The sequence below is a fragment of the Fundulus heteroclitus genome, chromosome 20 (genome assembly GCF_011125445.2).
Source record: "Fundulus heteroclitus isolate FHET01 chromosome 20, MU-UCD_Fhet_4.1, whole genome shotgun sequence".
NCBI classification, from domain to species: Eukaryota; Metazoa; Chordata; class Actinopteri; order Cyprinodontiformes; family Fundulidae; genus Fundulus; species Fundulus heteroclitus.
The window spans coordinates 23,845,573-23,861,073 of record NC_046380.1 but is presented as its reverse complement, the minus strand read 5'-3'; the positions used below and the strand labels follow the sequence as shown (position 1 = coordinate 23,861,073).

The following is a 15,501-nucleotide window of genomic DNA, read 5'->3' as shown; positions in this document are numbered from 1 at the left end:
CTTTTAAACATAAACAATTAAAGAAAACATGAATGAAAACCAAAATCTGAACAACCAAAATCATCATAACTGGATGGATGCATGCATAGATAAACAGGTTCATAGTTTTCCCAACTGCATGCATAGGAACCCTTTTTGGCCTCTTGATCCTAACGTGTAAAATCTCTCTCACTTCTCTACAGTCCTACACTACCTGTACCTGATGAGGAGATGACTTTGATAAGGAATATAATCAGGCGGAGGTAAAGGAGTTGATAAAGTTGTATGAGGTCTGATGATGTCAGACGCGGCTGATACGGAGTGAGTGTGTCACGAGCCAAGGGAAATCAGCCGAGGGCAGAGAGCACAGACAAACATGGGAGGAGGAGTTGTGGCCAACAGGCGTAAAATCTTCTCATTAATAAAATCTGCTGATGAAATTACAACAACTAATAAGTCACACTCCTACACTCGCACACTCGTAATTCCTTTCCTCCTCAAATCCTCCACCAAGAAGTTATCCTGTCATTGCTTCCGTTTCATTAGGTTTCAGTGTCAAACAATCAGTTTCTAAAGGTACGTTTGTTAATTGTTGTGCATAAAAACCTGTTTCCTGTTGTGGAAACAACATCTAGCACCGGATCAACAGAGCTGACACAGAAAGTATCACTGAAATATTAGCTTTATTAGAAATACATAGTAAACACCGACAGATCTTTACCACAAAAACAAAAGCTCACACATTCACCACACAGTATAAAAATACCTTTAAATATAGCACCTTTTTATCTGGCAGGTAAACATGCAGTTATGAAAATAGACACAACTTTCCCCTAAAATAACAGACACAACATTATATACATCAACTTATTGTGCTTGATTCTTCATTTTTAGAACAGATCCTAAAACTATACCCAGAATATCGTCTTGATGCTTGTAGAGTTATTTTGGTGTGAAGAAATGTTGGAAGGTATTTTGGTCCTATTCATTTATTTGTTTTTGTTTTTTTTAGCTTAGAGAATATGTGCCTGTGCATAAGCCTGGTTTAATATAGATTAATGGAAAATCCATAATCAGTTCACCACTCATAAAAAAAGTCCCTGGACAATAATTTATCTTTAAAATGTGAAAAAAAAACGAACGAAACTGCACACAAACGATCTCCAAACTTGGTCCTGGATGGTTATGCTTAAAGGGATGTAAATCCTATATCATATCTGGATATAATGGGGAAAAAATGCATAAAATTTAAAGCCAAGCACTATTGTAATAATAAACAAATCACAATTAGAGATTTTACAGTAAGAGCACTTGGGTGGTGCATACATGTAGCAATCCCTGCAGCCTGAAGCTTTAAACGTTAAATGGGCTGGTGGCAAGCTTTTTGTTTCCGAATAATGCTGGGATGTTACATAAAAATAGTTTCCCTTAGGAAAATCAACAAAATAGCTTTACTTTTAGTTAGACCAATTTTTAGATGAAAAGAATACGTACAATGACAACAATATATATATATATATATATATATATATATATATATATATATATATATATATATATATATATATATATCCTTTGTGTTGTCTGGGAGCAGTTAAGCACCACAGTACTTTTAGCTATTTGTCAGACTTGAAGTAGGAAGAAAACCTACTGCCAGTCCATCGCAGGGTAAGAACACCTTTTACAGGGTGAAAATGACAATAGACTGGGACGGTGGTTTCTGCAACATACAACCCTATGCATACAGCCACCTTTTAAATGTCAGGATGGCCCAAATTTTCCAGACTCAAATCCAGTTGAGTATTTATGGCTAGATTTTTGAAAATGGGGCTTCTGTGTCCAATCTGGCTGAGGTTGAGCTAATTTGGAAAGAGGAATAAGCAGAAACATCCATCTCTAGATTGGCAAAGCTGACAGACGTACACCAAAAGACTTACAACTGTATTTGTTTCTACAGGGATGTTATACAAAGTGTGCATGCAACACGTTTTAGTTTTTAATGCTATAGAAAAAAAGAAAACCATGCTTAATTTTTTTTTCACTTCGAGAGGTTGCAAGCTAAACAATGACGGTGCCAATAAAGACCAGAATCCACTGGTCCGCATGGGAAATTAGATAATAGTAGAACTTTAAAATCTAATCTTTACAAAAAAATAAAAACAAAATACCAATCTGAACTTACTTACTCTACAAAACAACAGAATACTGAACTATCAAATGAAATGAACTGATGAAACAATGTTGGGTACAAAATGGCAACGGGACATTATGAGATGATAATAGCCAGGTGCAACATTGAAGAAGAAAGTAAAAAAAAAAATAGTATACAGCATAAATCTTTCTACCCTTTTTTCATGAGCTTTTTTTTTCAAATGGAAATGCATTTTAAAGAAGTTGTCCTATGTAGGTTTATACTTAACATGGGAGTAACTTAAGTATATTAATGTGTTAAGATAAATTTAGCCAGAATTCACAGGTTCTCACTCATTCAGCTTCAATGTAAACAAATCCATTGTAGGAGACTTTGAACAACGTCCAGAAATAAACCACAATTAACTTACTTTTTGTACTTTGCTACACAGTAAGGGCAGCTGAGTTGTTTGCCCTTGTCCTTGGTTAATTTGCACCTATTAGTCTTACTGCCGGTGAAGCACGAGAGCTGAAATACCTCAAAGCTGTACTAATGTTTAATTAAGAGAGCTAATTCTGAAGTGTTGAAGTCTTAAAAATAGACAAAGACAGCTTTTCAGAGTAAGAACGATAAGAATTGAAAAAAATAAATCATCCACGATTTGTTTAGCAAAACATCAACATGGAAGTAATGCAGCCCTTTGAGAGTGGTGTGCCGTCCAACTGGGTTTAATGAAGCAATAAATAAACAAAAACTACTGACATTTGAAACATAATGAGCTATAAAAAACATTCTTGTGGTGGAGGAGAAGGTAGCCACAATCACCGTGCCGTCTGTAAGGTTTGAACCTCTGCAACACAAAGCCCCGATTAGATCTCAACCTCAAATGTTCAACTGAAACAAAGTGTCTGCGTGCCGTCCCGTACGTTTGGTCTCCCCGAGGCAGGCCTCCTCACACTCCTCCAAGTGAAGGAAGCGGTTGTCGTTTCCTTTGCAGCCGCTGTAGATGAAAGGCCTGCAGGCTCGAACCTGGCTGTTAAAGTACCAGCGCAGAGTGTACCTCTGACAGCTGCCCTCTTCCATGGGCAGCAGACAAAGGTCTGTCGCACCTGCAGAACGTGCACGCATGTGGGAAGTGTTCATGCGTGAACATAAACAGAACAAGGGATGAGCACGGTGATGATAAATGGGAACAAAGGCAGAGGAGCAGTGAAACAGAGGGGGTTGAGACAAGCACGCAAGCACTGTACAATCATTAAAGCAGGCAGATAGTTACTTTTTTTTTGCATAGCTACTTCTTTTGTCTTTTTTTTTTCAGCTGGACGCATGCAGGGAAACCAATTACTTCATGTGAATTTTAATTGGTAAGTCACTAACGAACTCAACATGCCCAGCCTAAGACGTGAAGGCAGAACCGAACAGCAGACAAGAACGATGGCAATGAGAAATGATAGAAACTGTTTTACCTTCCTCTTGTACAGTCCTCTTGGGCCTGACTGATCTGGACTTGTCGGCAGTCAGAGGAGGAACTTTTACTCTTTCCTGACCGTCAGCTGCTTTGTGAGAGCCAGCAGCACCGCTTGATTTATTTGGATCAGTTTTTTCTAAATCGGTTTTAAAATCTTCACCTGGCGAGTGACACAGAGACACAGCAAACAAGACATTCGAACTCTTTACTTATAATAAGAATGGAAACATCATCATAACACAAACTGAATGTCATAGAGACCGAGATATAGAAGCCGTGGTGCTGCAGAAATCCAGACGTTTTGGATGAGATGCTGAACTGTCTCACATTGCCTTATAGGCATGCTTTTAAATCTGACTCACAAAAAGAAGCATAGTAGTTACAACACTAAGAGAAAGAGAATACCTTCAGAGTGATTGGCTGACTCTGTGGAGAAGTAGAATAGGTCGTCCATGGGGTCGTCCAGGGCCTCGATGGAGTAGACGTGCTCGTACTCGGGGTCTTTGGTGTTTACCACCACACGCAGCTCCCGGCCTGACACAGGAGCAGCAACACACTGATCAAAATCCTTCATCTGACTCTGAAACTCTCCAACCCTCAGACAGAGTGAAGAGTAATGATGATTTAAAGTGCCAACAGAGGGAATTCTGAGCCTTTCAAGTTTCCCACCGCTCACTCCGTTTCCGGACTCCTTACAGAGTCTAATAGGGTCTGAATACACCCCCCCCCCCACAAACAATCTCCCACAAAACACATAAAAAACATGACTATTTTTTATTGAACATTAATTTATTTAGTCAAGCGTTTGCGTACTTCTTATACTGACATGAGTTTTGCTTAGTTTGTTTATTTTCATCATTGTTTGTTACTCATATATTTTGTCTTTTAAGTCTTTAAGCTTTTATTCCCTGATTTTTATGTCCTGTGGTTATTTTTAATGTTTATATCTTACATGCATTGCTTTATTCAATAATAAGTTATTATATTATTAAAACATTTAATTATCTAGTAAATCGCTTTTAGCTATTACGATGGAGCTATATTTTTTATGTTTTACACAGCAGTAGTTTTATGTCAAGGCTTCAATTAAACCTTTGAGTTCGGTGTTTAATCTATATTTATCATTTATATTAAAATACAGTTTATCTATAGCCAAGTAGTGCAGTGTACTGCACTACTGAAAGGTTTGGCTTAATTTCTCATTGAAACATTCAACTCAGTGAAATGAGAATATTCAGAGAAAACGATCAAGAGTTTTATGTTAGATGTAAAAGAGAGCTCAAGAAAAACAGTTACAGAAAAGTGCAGCTCCAGCTGTCCAAGAAAGCACACCAGGGGGGTTTGGTTAACCTGGAGGAGGCTTTAAGACTAAATGAAAGGATCAAACTCTCAGAGTAATATTGACAAAGAGCTAAAAAGGTAATTCTAGTACAGACTGAAGGCTTTTATTCTGGCCATTTCTGCTTTAGACATGTAGTAGAGGGAAAGTTAGATTTTTAGATAACTTGATTTTTGGAGTCGCTTTTAGTCCTTTTTCAGTAATTTTGTTTTAACTATAATTAAAAAAACATTTTTCAGTCGAATTAACAAAGAAGGAAGAAAGCTCTGAAATCGCTCCGTTGGCACTGTAAAGTCAGCAAAGATGTAAAACCCTACTGCTGTACTTGTCTTCATATAATGTGACAAACACATTGTGTGTCTGTGGGTCAAAAAATGGAGTCCTCTGTTTTCTTGCTCAGAAAACCACCCAATGCTCAGAGGTCTCCATGTATTGCACCACCTGTTTCACGCGTTTTGTTAAGGACGAACAAAGAGACAAACAGACTGAAGTCGGCTGCAGAGCTATGGAGACAAAACACTCACCCTTCTCACCATTCAGTACCAGTTCTTGCTCTGTTGTAGGCCGAGCCCTGAGTGCGGGCTGGGACCGAGTGTCTGGGCCTGAACCTGAGAGAGCCGGACAGGAGGGAGAGGAACCATGGGTGCAAAAGGAGCAAAAAGATGGTTCAGAGAGCGAGAGTGACCAGGTAGGTTGTCACAAAAGGAAGGAAAATGGCTCGTGAAAAGTAAGATGAGGAAAACCAAAGGAAGACAGAACCTTTTGGCAGCACTGGTGCTTGAAAGTCTACGCGCCCTTTACAGTTTCATTGTTTTTGCATAATTAGGACCACAATTATCCTCACATTTTCAGAAGCCGCAGAAATACATACAGAAAAAAACTATCCAAACACTTGCAATGTCAGCTTCTTGATTTTAGCTGAAATAAATTAGAGCCGTGTGAAGGTCTTTTTTCAATAAATTTATCACTATTATTGAGCAAAAAGAGCAGTTTTCTGATCAATGCGAAAGAAAACAGTATTAAGCTGGAGATGCTGGCTATTGCCTTTCCAAAGGAAGAAAGGATATCATAAAACAAAAAGCAACCATTATCTCCAGCTGCTAAATATGAGATTTAATTAATTTTTCTTGCCAATGTTGGGACCCAATATAGATTTGTGGTTAAATTTGAGATGTTACATTTGTACATTCCACCATAAAAGGAACCTGATGATTATAGTGCCATGGTTTGGGACAGTTTCACTGAATATAGGTTATAATGCTTTGTTGTCACTTCTGACTTCAATGTGTGGCTTAAATACGATGGATAAAGGTTATTTGTTGGACAGATAATCCAAAAGGAGTAAATCATTTATTCCAATAGAAGCAGCACCACAGGGAGAGACGCTGTTCTGTTGTGTGCTTTAATTCCTCCAAGTTAATCAATGATTACTGGAAACTTATATTTATTGGTATATTTGGGCGTGTAGATCACTAAAAGCAAAGGCTCATATATCCGCCATGACTAAAACATACGTGGGGTTATCTGGTAATATTTCCCTGGATCCGTTTTCACTTTATTTTCTCATTTTCTTTGTCTTTATCAAATTCTGGTTTTAAATCCCATTCATGCAAAAACATAGAAAAATTGAAAGAGTTTATAAACTTTCAAGGCCTGCTGCATAACATTCATACTCATGAAACCACAAACAATCCCCGAAGCACCACAACAACTCCTCCCACCAATCTGACACAAACAACAGATGAAAGGATTCACCAATTTTTCTCAAGACTGATCAACATGGACAGTCTTGCCAAAAGTGGCTGCAATCCTTTCAAAGACTCAAGTCACAGCTATAATGACTTCTGTCATCTAAGTTGGACTTTGATTTTGTTTGTCATCATATAAACTGATGACTAAAATCATTGTTAGGATGTTAATCATTAAACGGAAGCTATATATTTTTAAACAACACGTTAATTAAACATGAGGAAAAACAGACTTTGGCGACTTTCTCCGCATATTCATTAGCAGCCTGCATCAGCATCACTTATCTCATGCTGGTTGATAACGCTGGTGTTGTCCTGCATTCATTAACAACTTACACAACAAACACATTAGCTTGGATGTGGGTACTGGCAACCATTTGGGAGTTTTTTTTTTTTTTGTCTAATTTGCATCTTCTTTATTTACATAACACGTGGACAAGTTTAATTTGATGCAAATAATTAACACTTAGAGTATCAGAATGACCCAAAACGACATCTGCATGGGGCTAAATCTCTTTCAAATAATGCATGTAGGGTGACTTAGTTGTAAGAAATATGCCACTTACACTCTGGTTTTGACAACTATAAATCACTGCAGACTCCATAATGTCAAGTGAGTATATATAGTGCTGCAAAATGTATTTGCCCCCTAAAGATTTATGTTTTTGCTTTTTTTTCATATTTTATGAACATCAAACAAATGTGTACCAAAGTAAATATAAAAAAAACTGTTTTAAATTATGATTCATAACCCAAGCCTGCCCTAAGTAAAAACATAACCACGCCACTTGTTAAATTATAAATGAATTAACCAAGATTAACCACATTGTTTTAGGCAGTTCATTTTCAGCCAGGCCCAGGCCAGATCACCGCCACACTTATGCAATGAAGAATTTCCTAAAGTAGAACCTGTCTGACCATACAAAAGAGGAGAAAATATCTCAAAGCAACACATCATGCCTCCAGTCTAACAAAAGAAGAGATGAGTAGAAAAGTATTTGAGATCTGGCAGTCTGGAAAGGTCACAAAGCCATTTCTAAGGCTTTGTAACGCCTGCAAAACACAGTGAAAGCCACAATGCACGAGTGGAGAAAACATGAAACAGTAGTGAACCTTCCTAGGAGAGAGGCCTGGCTACCAAACTTAAGAGCTCATCAAGGACTCCTCCAGGAAGTCAGAAAGGAACCCAAAATATCATCTATAGCTCCGCAGGCCTCAATTACCTCAGTCAAGGTCAGTCTTCATTATTTAACAATACAAGACTGGGCAAGGATGGTCTCGACAGGAGAGTTACAAGGTAAAAACCACGGTTGGCCAAAAACAGCTCAAAGCCCTGTCTCACGTTTCATGGTTACCAAGAGTTTGAGAAAAATGCTCTGTGGTTTCTGATAAAACAAAGGGAAACTCTTAGGAATGTGTGTGTCCCGGTCTTGGTACATTTGGTAACTCAACTAACACAGTATTTCAGATAAACAAAGTATCACCAGCAGTCAAACACAGTAGTTGTAGTGTAAAGGTCGTGGGCTGCTTCGGGACCAGGACAGCCTGCCATAATTAATGGAATCAAGAGTTGTGCTCCATGTCTTGAGGAATTGGTCCAGCCATCAGTTTGTGACCTTAAGCTCAAGTGCACATGGCAGGATTGTAGCCTGAGAATGACCCAAAGCACAACATCAAGGCAAGGAAAGCCCTTAAAAAGCAGAGTTTTGGAGTGACCTAGTCAAAGCCTGGACTTAAATCTGATTGAGATGCTGATTGAGGCTAGACCTGAAACAGATCTGAAACCGTCCAATTAAGCTAAATTAAAACAATCCTGAAAAGAAGACTGGGGAATAATTGCTTCACAGCAATATGAAATTATTGCTAGTTATTGCAAACATGGCTGCCAAAGGTGGCAAATCCATTTATTAGGTACTGGGCAATTGGTTTGGACAATATTTTTCTTCATTAAGGGAATAATTGAAAACTATATTTTGTTTTTACTCCGGATATATTTCTCAGATATTAAAATTTGTTTGATGATCTGAAACATTTATTTGTGACAAAAAAAAGCCAAAACAGAAGAAATCTACAAGGGGCAAATACTCTGTCACAGCAGTGTAGCTCAGTCACAGCCCTTTTTGTCTCACTTGCTGCAGTTCGATGGCTCACTCACCTCCACACGCTGGAGGGGGGGGGGGGGGATCAGTGAAGCAGACCGGAGGGAATCAGAAAGAGAGGAAACAGCACAGATTAGTTTAAAGAAATGCTGCATTGCTGCAGTTTTTACAGCTTCTCACACATATTCAGCTGAAACTGTGACTCAGGTTCTGTCATCAGGTTTGAGGTTCAACTTAAGGACAACTTTGTTTCAGATTTGCAACGTAAGCTGAAAGACTCACCACAGTGCTGTCTCATCTCTGTGCGAACATACTCTCTGACCTCATCCTCCTTAATTTAAAACAAAAAGCACACAGTAAGAAACTGTGTGATGAACCCGCTCAGGTCTCATTTCCTGACTTCACTCTGAACCCTGTGGTAACGATGCCACACTGACCGTCATGCCTGGCTCTCCTCTGTCTCCCTTGGCTCCATCTGGACCCATGTCTCCCTGCAACGTGGACAGATATTAGGACATCCAGGACCCTCAGAGAGACTTTCAGAGAAATGATTCCCGAGACTCGGGGCCAGGTGGCCCATTTGATCAAGACCGACATCCAGACAGGAAGGTTAAATCAGCAATAGGGACTTGCAGTGAAATAGTTTACACAGAAGCTGAGCCTAAGCTCTTCAGGAGTAAAATAAATGCAAAACGCAGCTTTAAAAAAATGGATGTCATTTTATATAATCAGCTTTTGGTCAAACCGCCATCAAAGCAACTGTGTTTTTGTCAAAGCAATAAATCAAAACATGAAGCTTCTCTTAAAAAAAGAAAAAAAAGTAATTCTGCTAAGAAAAATATTAAATTTCAGCAGGATTTTCTGACTTCAGGAAATTAGTGGTTGTTGCAAAATCTAGAACAAGAGAGAAGGACGGCGCTGTATACCTACCGTCTCGCCTCGCTCGCCGGGGATTCCTGGGATACCACGAGGACCCACCATGGCAGGACCAATCGGACCTCTCTCCCCCTGATACAACATAACAAGAGGTAAAGGGCATGAAAGGATGGTATGGATATGAAAGGAACTAAATCCTCTGTTTTTAAGACTGATGAGTTGAAAAGGGGAGGAGTGGGGGGTTAATGACCAGCCTAAGGATATGAGTGGTAGTACCCACAGTACCTTTCCAAGAAAACTGGTGTACTGACAACAGGGCCAGACACTACCAAAGCACAAAGAGGCAAATAAATGTTTCCCTGAGTTATTAATGTGGCTTCCAATAAACACGCATCAGAACATTGCAATTTGTTTCTTATTGAGCTGTGTATCTGGCCAACTTGTCTGGGTTCTTTCTCCTGATTCGTGTGATCCTACAATCTGAGAGGGATGTGATGTAAAGAAGTTAGCAACAAGTCAATGGAAAAAGAAAGTTTTGACATCTGGCCTTTGTGATGCACCTATTGTGGCTTATAGAACTGTTCACACACTGTTTTCCACATTTTGTCTGAACCACCACACCTTTATTGCACTGCAATGGGATTTTATATGAGAGACTAACCCAAAGTAGGAAAAAAAACATAATTGGAATATATATTTTAAACAATCTGAAAAATGTGGCAGGCTTGTCTGTGTTTATTCTGATACCCTTAAATAAAATCCTGTGCCACAGCTGCATATATATATATATATATATATATATATATATATATATATATATATATATATATATATATATATATATATATATATATATATATATATATATATATATATATTCCATCAATTTATAAACCCAGCTGTTGTGTGAAGGCTTCATAGCTTTTTTGAAAGTGCCAAGTCAGCTCTTGTTGAAGGAAAACCCACAAGAAGTCACATCCAAGAAAGTTCTCAGTCCATTTTGTTAACTATTTCTAAATAAAACAAACATCTTCATCAATTTTACAAAAGCATACACCATACTGCCAAAAGTATTCACTCACCCACCCTATCATTGAGATCAGGTGCCCCAGTCTCTTCAGTGGCCACTGATGTGTAAATACAGCACCTGGACTTCTATCTACAAACACTTGTGAGAGAATTGGTCGCTCTCAGGAGCTCAGGGAATTCCAGCGTGGTCCTTTGATTGGAAGCCACCTGTGCAACAAGCCCATTCATAACATTTCCTTTCTACTATATACCCCACACTCAACTGCTGCTGGTATTATAAGTAGAAGTGACTGGGAATGACAGCAAATCAACCACAAAGTGGTAGAGCACGTATAAATCTCAGCACGTGTGCAAAGGTCGTCAACTTTCTGCCCAGTCAATAGCTACAGACCTCCAAACTTTAAGTGGCCCTCAGATTAGCTCAAAGACTGTGTAGAGAGCTTAAAAGAGTGGGTTTCCGTGCTCAAGGAGCTGTATCCTATGGCGTGGGCTGTTTTTCAGGAGTTAGGCTTCGCCCCTTTGCTCTAGTTGATCCAACTCTAATTGTTTCAGCATTTGGGACACCTGTGAGCCAGGTCTTTTCGTCCTACATCAGTGTCACTAAAGTGTTTGTCAAAGAACTGTAAGCTTATTTCTAAACCTTCACAAAAAGGTTGTAGTGGGTTTTACCTGCAAAGTCTGAGCTGATATCAATTTAAAGGGGAATGATTTAGAATGGGATGTCAGGGAGGCACATATGTTTGGGAATGCTGATGAGCAAATGCTCCTGACAAGATGTGTCTAATGAGGTGAAGCTTCAAATACTAATTCTGAATGGATAGATAGATAGACGGATGAATGGATGGATAAATGGATGGATGGATAGATAGATAGATGGATGTTTCAGTGTGGCTCTTAGCTAAGTGTGAAGTAGAAAGGACCTCAAGGGAATGAAAATGAACCGCAGCTCAAGCAGCCTTGTAAGAACTCTGTGGCGTCAAAGGTGGCTGAATAATGGCTTCTCCTGATATAATTTAAATCTCATCGTCACTTCTCAAATCTGAAATGCACTTTGAGGATGATGATGCATCACTTAGACCACACTTTGGCAGCTGTAATTCTTATTTCAGTGGAAGCAGTGTTATTTCACTTTACAGCTGTGATTTCTCTCAAAATCCTTATTACACAAAAAACTTCAGCTGCCCGAATATTGACTCCTGTTCAGAAGACAGTGAATTTCAAAATCATTTGTTTTCTTTTAGAAGTACTGTACAATATGTTTTTATCCATATTAATAACCTCAAAATGGATGAAACGATATAACAGGGAACATACTTTATGTTGGAGAAATTGTGGTGAAGAGGGGGCCAATTATTTACACATTTTTTGTATCTGCAAAATTATACAACAAAATTGGCAAGAAGTTATTACAATCTTTCAAGACACTTTTAAAAATAAATTAGAAATAAAACCAGAAAACATATTACTTGGAAAAATACCAATTAGTGTATTCCAAGACAAAAAATATATATTTTTAGAGTTTTGAGAATTGCTGCACTAAAGAAGATGACTAAACAATGGAAAATGTGTAACCTGCCAGATGTTCAGGAATGATTGAAGATAACACATGAAGGAAAAAATAACGACCAATTAACTCACAAAATAAAGAATAAAGAAGAGGTATTTATTAAAAAATGGCTTATGACGGATTAAGAAATGGATAGTTAATATAAAAGAGGGACATCAATGCACGATTAACTCACTTGAAAAGTTATTTTCCGTTAAGTTATTTGACTAGAGAACTACAGTGGAATATTTTGAGAAATTTAATGTTGAACTTAGTTTGACCTATGGGCCACAATGGACAATTTAATGGTTAAGGTTTGGCTTGATTCTCACCCCCTCCATATGATTAATAGTTGCACAGCAAGATCTGTATATATTAGAGCACTGGGTAGGTGTATGGAAGCACTGTGAATATATAAGGAGTGTGGGTGTGTGTACATGTGTGGAGTGCATTAAAATATTGAAGAGGTCATCAGGCCATTCTACTTCTACAGTGGGCAAAGCTAGACTACTTTATTTATTTTTCTATACATTTTATTTATTTATTTTTGTGTGTGGGGGCTGGGAGGGGGGGTAAGGTTCTTGGTGGTACTGGGTTGGATATTTTGGACTCTATTTTGTGTTTTAATTTGTAAAATTGAAAAAAGAAGGTAAAAAAAAATCTAAAAAGCAGCCAAAAGGTCTCAACAAAACTGAGCTTTTTGGAAGAGAGCCAAGAAGAAAGACACTGCAGTCGGTCGCTATGAGAAATCCTGTTTGCAGTTTTCTACGCATGGTTTCAGGCGTGTGGAGACACCGCAAAAATGGAAAAAGGAGCTCTGGTCCGATGAGACCAACATTTAACTTGCAGATATTCAACATGCACAAAGCTACATTTGACTAAAAACTAACACTACAGTTTACTCCGAACACCTGCTGCGGAGATGATGCTTGTTTTTGGGGGTTTTTGAGCAGCGACTGAGAAGGAGGTCAGACTAAATGAATAAATGGAAGAAAGCCTGGTTTCAGCAGAGCGAATAAAAGGATTTAGTTCAAAGTATATTTACAGTATCGCCCAATCAAAGTTCGGAGTATAATCCAAATAAGAATCTGTGGAAAGACTTGACAGTTGCTATTAGTCGACACTCTCCATCCAATCTGACTAAGCTTGAAGCCAATGTGAACATTTTCGGTCTGTAGATGAGCAACGCTTGTGTTGACAAATTTTCTTTTTTTTAAATACAGCATTTCACAACTTTGTTCAAACAAATTGGTTTAAACTAAAATGTGCGGTCAAGCAGTGTGAATAATTTTACAAGGCGATGTATATTTCCTCTGTATGTTCGCTCAGCTGTGAGTTCTGGTAACATTTGTTAGACTAATTTGTTAGATTCCCCTCTCTAATATTTGCCTACATATATCCACTTAATGCATCGGTATGATTGATGAGGAGCAAATTATAAATCTTTTTATTTATTTTTTTCTGGTCACTTTGTAGGAATTAAAACCAGAAAACTGAAGAAATTATTTCATACTATTTTCCCCCGACACTGATGTAACAAAGAGAAAGAAAGGCACATCCATCAAGGAGACCTGATGTGACCCTGCACCCTGTCACCAGCATCCTTTATTAACTTGATGATAAACCAGACAAGCCAGTCGCACTGAGAGGCCTTCAAAGTGCCAATCATCTTGAGGCAATAGATGGCAATAACAGAAGACAAGTGGGAAACGAAGAGGACAACAATGACAGGAGAAACACAAAAAGACTGTAATCTTTTTACATCAGTCCTAACATCCTATCTCGACTCTCAAACCTATTATTAGGTTTTGTCAAGTCCAACTTCAAAACCGATGCTAAATCTGGTGTATCAATAGGCTCCTGAACTGTGTTTATCCTTTATCTTCTCCCTGGTGAGCAACAGCTCCTATAAATAAGTTATGTGCTGTAGGTGTAGAATCAGCTTGAACCACAGTGAGGAGGGTCACCTTCTGTCCCTGGAGTCCCTCAGGGCCCCTAGCACCAGCTGGTCCTTGTGGGCCAGTCAAGCCGGCGGGCCCGTCCAGCCCTCTCGGGCCTGGAGGACCTGGTACACCAGGCGGTCCCTGTTTGAAACACAGACACAGTCCATCAAGTTGAGACGCGGCGATGATGCATGAATAACCAAAACTGATAAGGATGATTAGATTAGAATAAACATTTGTGTGTAACATCGTACTGACCCGTTCACCTTTCTCTCCTTGAGTTCCTTTAGGTCCAGCAGTCCCGTCAAAACCTCTATCACCCTACATTCGCAGATATAAAAATTAGTTCCCACTTTTGGGCTAGTTGTTGGTATACAAAAGTATATCGCTTTATACCTTGGGACCAATCAGTCCCTCTTTTCCAGGAGTCCCAGGGGCCCCAGCAGGCCCGATGTCCCCCTGGAAAATACAGAAAATGCATAATGAGGAGCGAGAAATATGTGTAAAAGCCCACTGCATCCGTTTTTATGTGCAGATATCCCTCATACCTGTTCACCTTTTCTCCCTGGTAAGCCCGACCGGCCATGAACGCCTGAATCCCCCTGAAAACGTAAACCCTCCATTTAGTTTCAATACCAAAACATGTCGAAGGAATAGAATGACCAATATCACATTTACTGTCGTTCTTATAGACATATGCACCTCTGGATTCAAATTAAAAAAAGTATTATTTGGGAACAGTAATATTTTTACATATATAATCATCATCTAAAAGGCAATCTTAAGAAGTTAGAATATTATTAATTAAATTATAATTTATTCCAGATCATCCACCAAAATATTCCGCTTATCAAAAACTTAAAGTGATTAAATTCCAAAAGTGAAACACTCGTATTTTATAATATGGATCACACGTGTGACGACAAAAAGCATTTCTTTTCAGGGCCAGCCTGGGTTCCTGCGGCTCTGCTGAAGAGCAGGGTCAAACCGTGCTGACTCGAGAGAAAATTTGAGTGAACCCACCTTTTTTCAAGTGAGGAGAAATGAGAAAGTTTTCTCTGAGTAGGTCCAGAAAAACTGAATAGGGACAATATTAATATTAAAGCCCACTATGAAAAGAGTGGGTCAAACCAAAATATAATTTTATTATTTGCAAACCATGAACCATGCCTGAAGGGCAAAAAAGAGAAGAAAAGAACACTCCAGCTTTTTGTTCACAGACACTATGTGTCAGATCTGTGGATTTATCAAGGCTTTCTTTCATTTCACACTGAAAGCTGTTAAGTTTTGTCTCTCTGAAGTGTCCATCCATCCACCTCATACGGTACAAGGCAGCAGCTGTC

The 15,501-nt window shown here is 38.7% G+C and overlaps 1 protein-coding gene across 1 annotated transcript in view; it reads right to left on the bottom strand.

The window, feature by feature from the left end:
• Positions 1-643: 643 nt before the first annotated feature.
• col7a1 (collagen, type VII, alpha 1) overlaps positions 644-15,501 on the bottom strand; it is a 98,052-nt gene continuing 83,194 nt past the window's right edge. The window contains exons 107-119 of the mRNA XM_036151953.1: positions 14,707-14,760; positions 14,555-14,617; positions 14,417-14,479; positions 14,183-14,299; positions 9,695-9,772; positions 9,202-9,255; positions 9,047-9,095; positions 8,821-8,829; positions 5,442-5,525; positions 3,984-4,112; positions 3,577-3,738; positions 3,037-3,219; positions 644-2,960 (exon numbers count right to left, since the gene is read on the bottom strand). Of these exons, the coding sequence (XP_036007846.1) occupies positions 2,932-2,960; positions 3,037-3,219; positions 3,577-3,738; positions 3,984-4,112; positions 5,442-5,525; positions 8,821-8,829; positions 9,047-9,095; positions 9,202-9,255; positions 9,695-9,772; positions 14,183-14,299; positions 14,417-14,479; positions 14,555-14,617; positions 14,707-14,760 (1,074 nt within the window). The 3' untranslated portion in view covers positions 644-2,931. The remainder of the gene's footprint in view (positions 2,961-3,036; positions 3,220-3,576; positions 3,739-3,983; positions 4,113-5,441; positions 5,526-8,820; positions 8,830-9,046; positions 9,096-9,201; positions 9,256-9,694; positions 9,773-14,182; positions 14,300-14,416; positions 14,480-14,554; positions 14,618-14,706; positions 14,761-15,501) is intronic.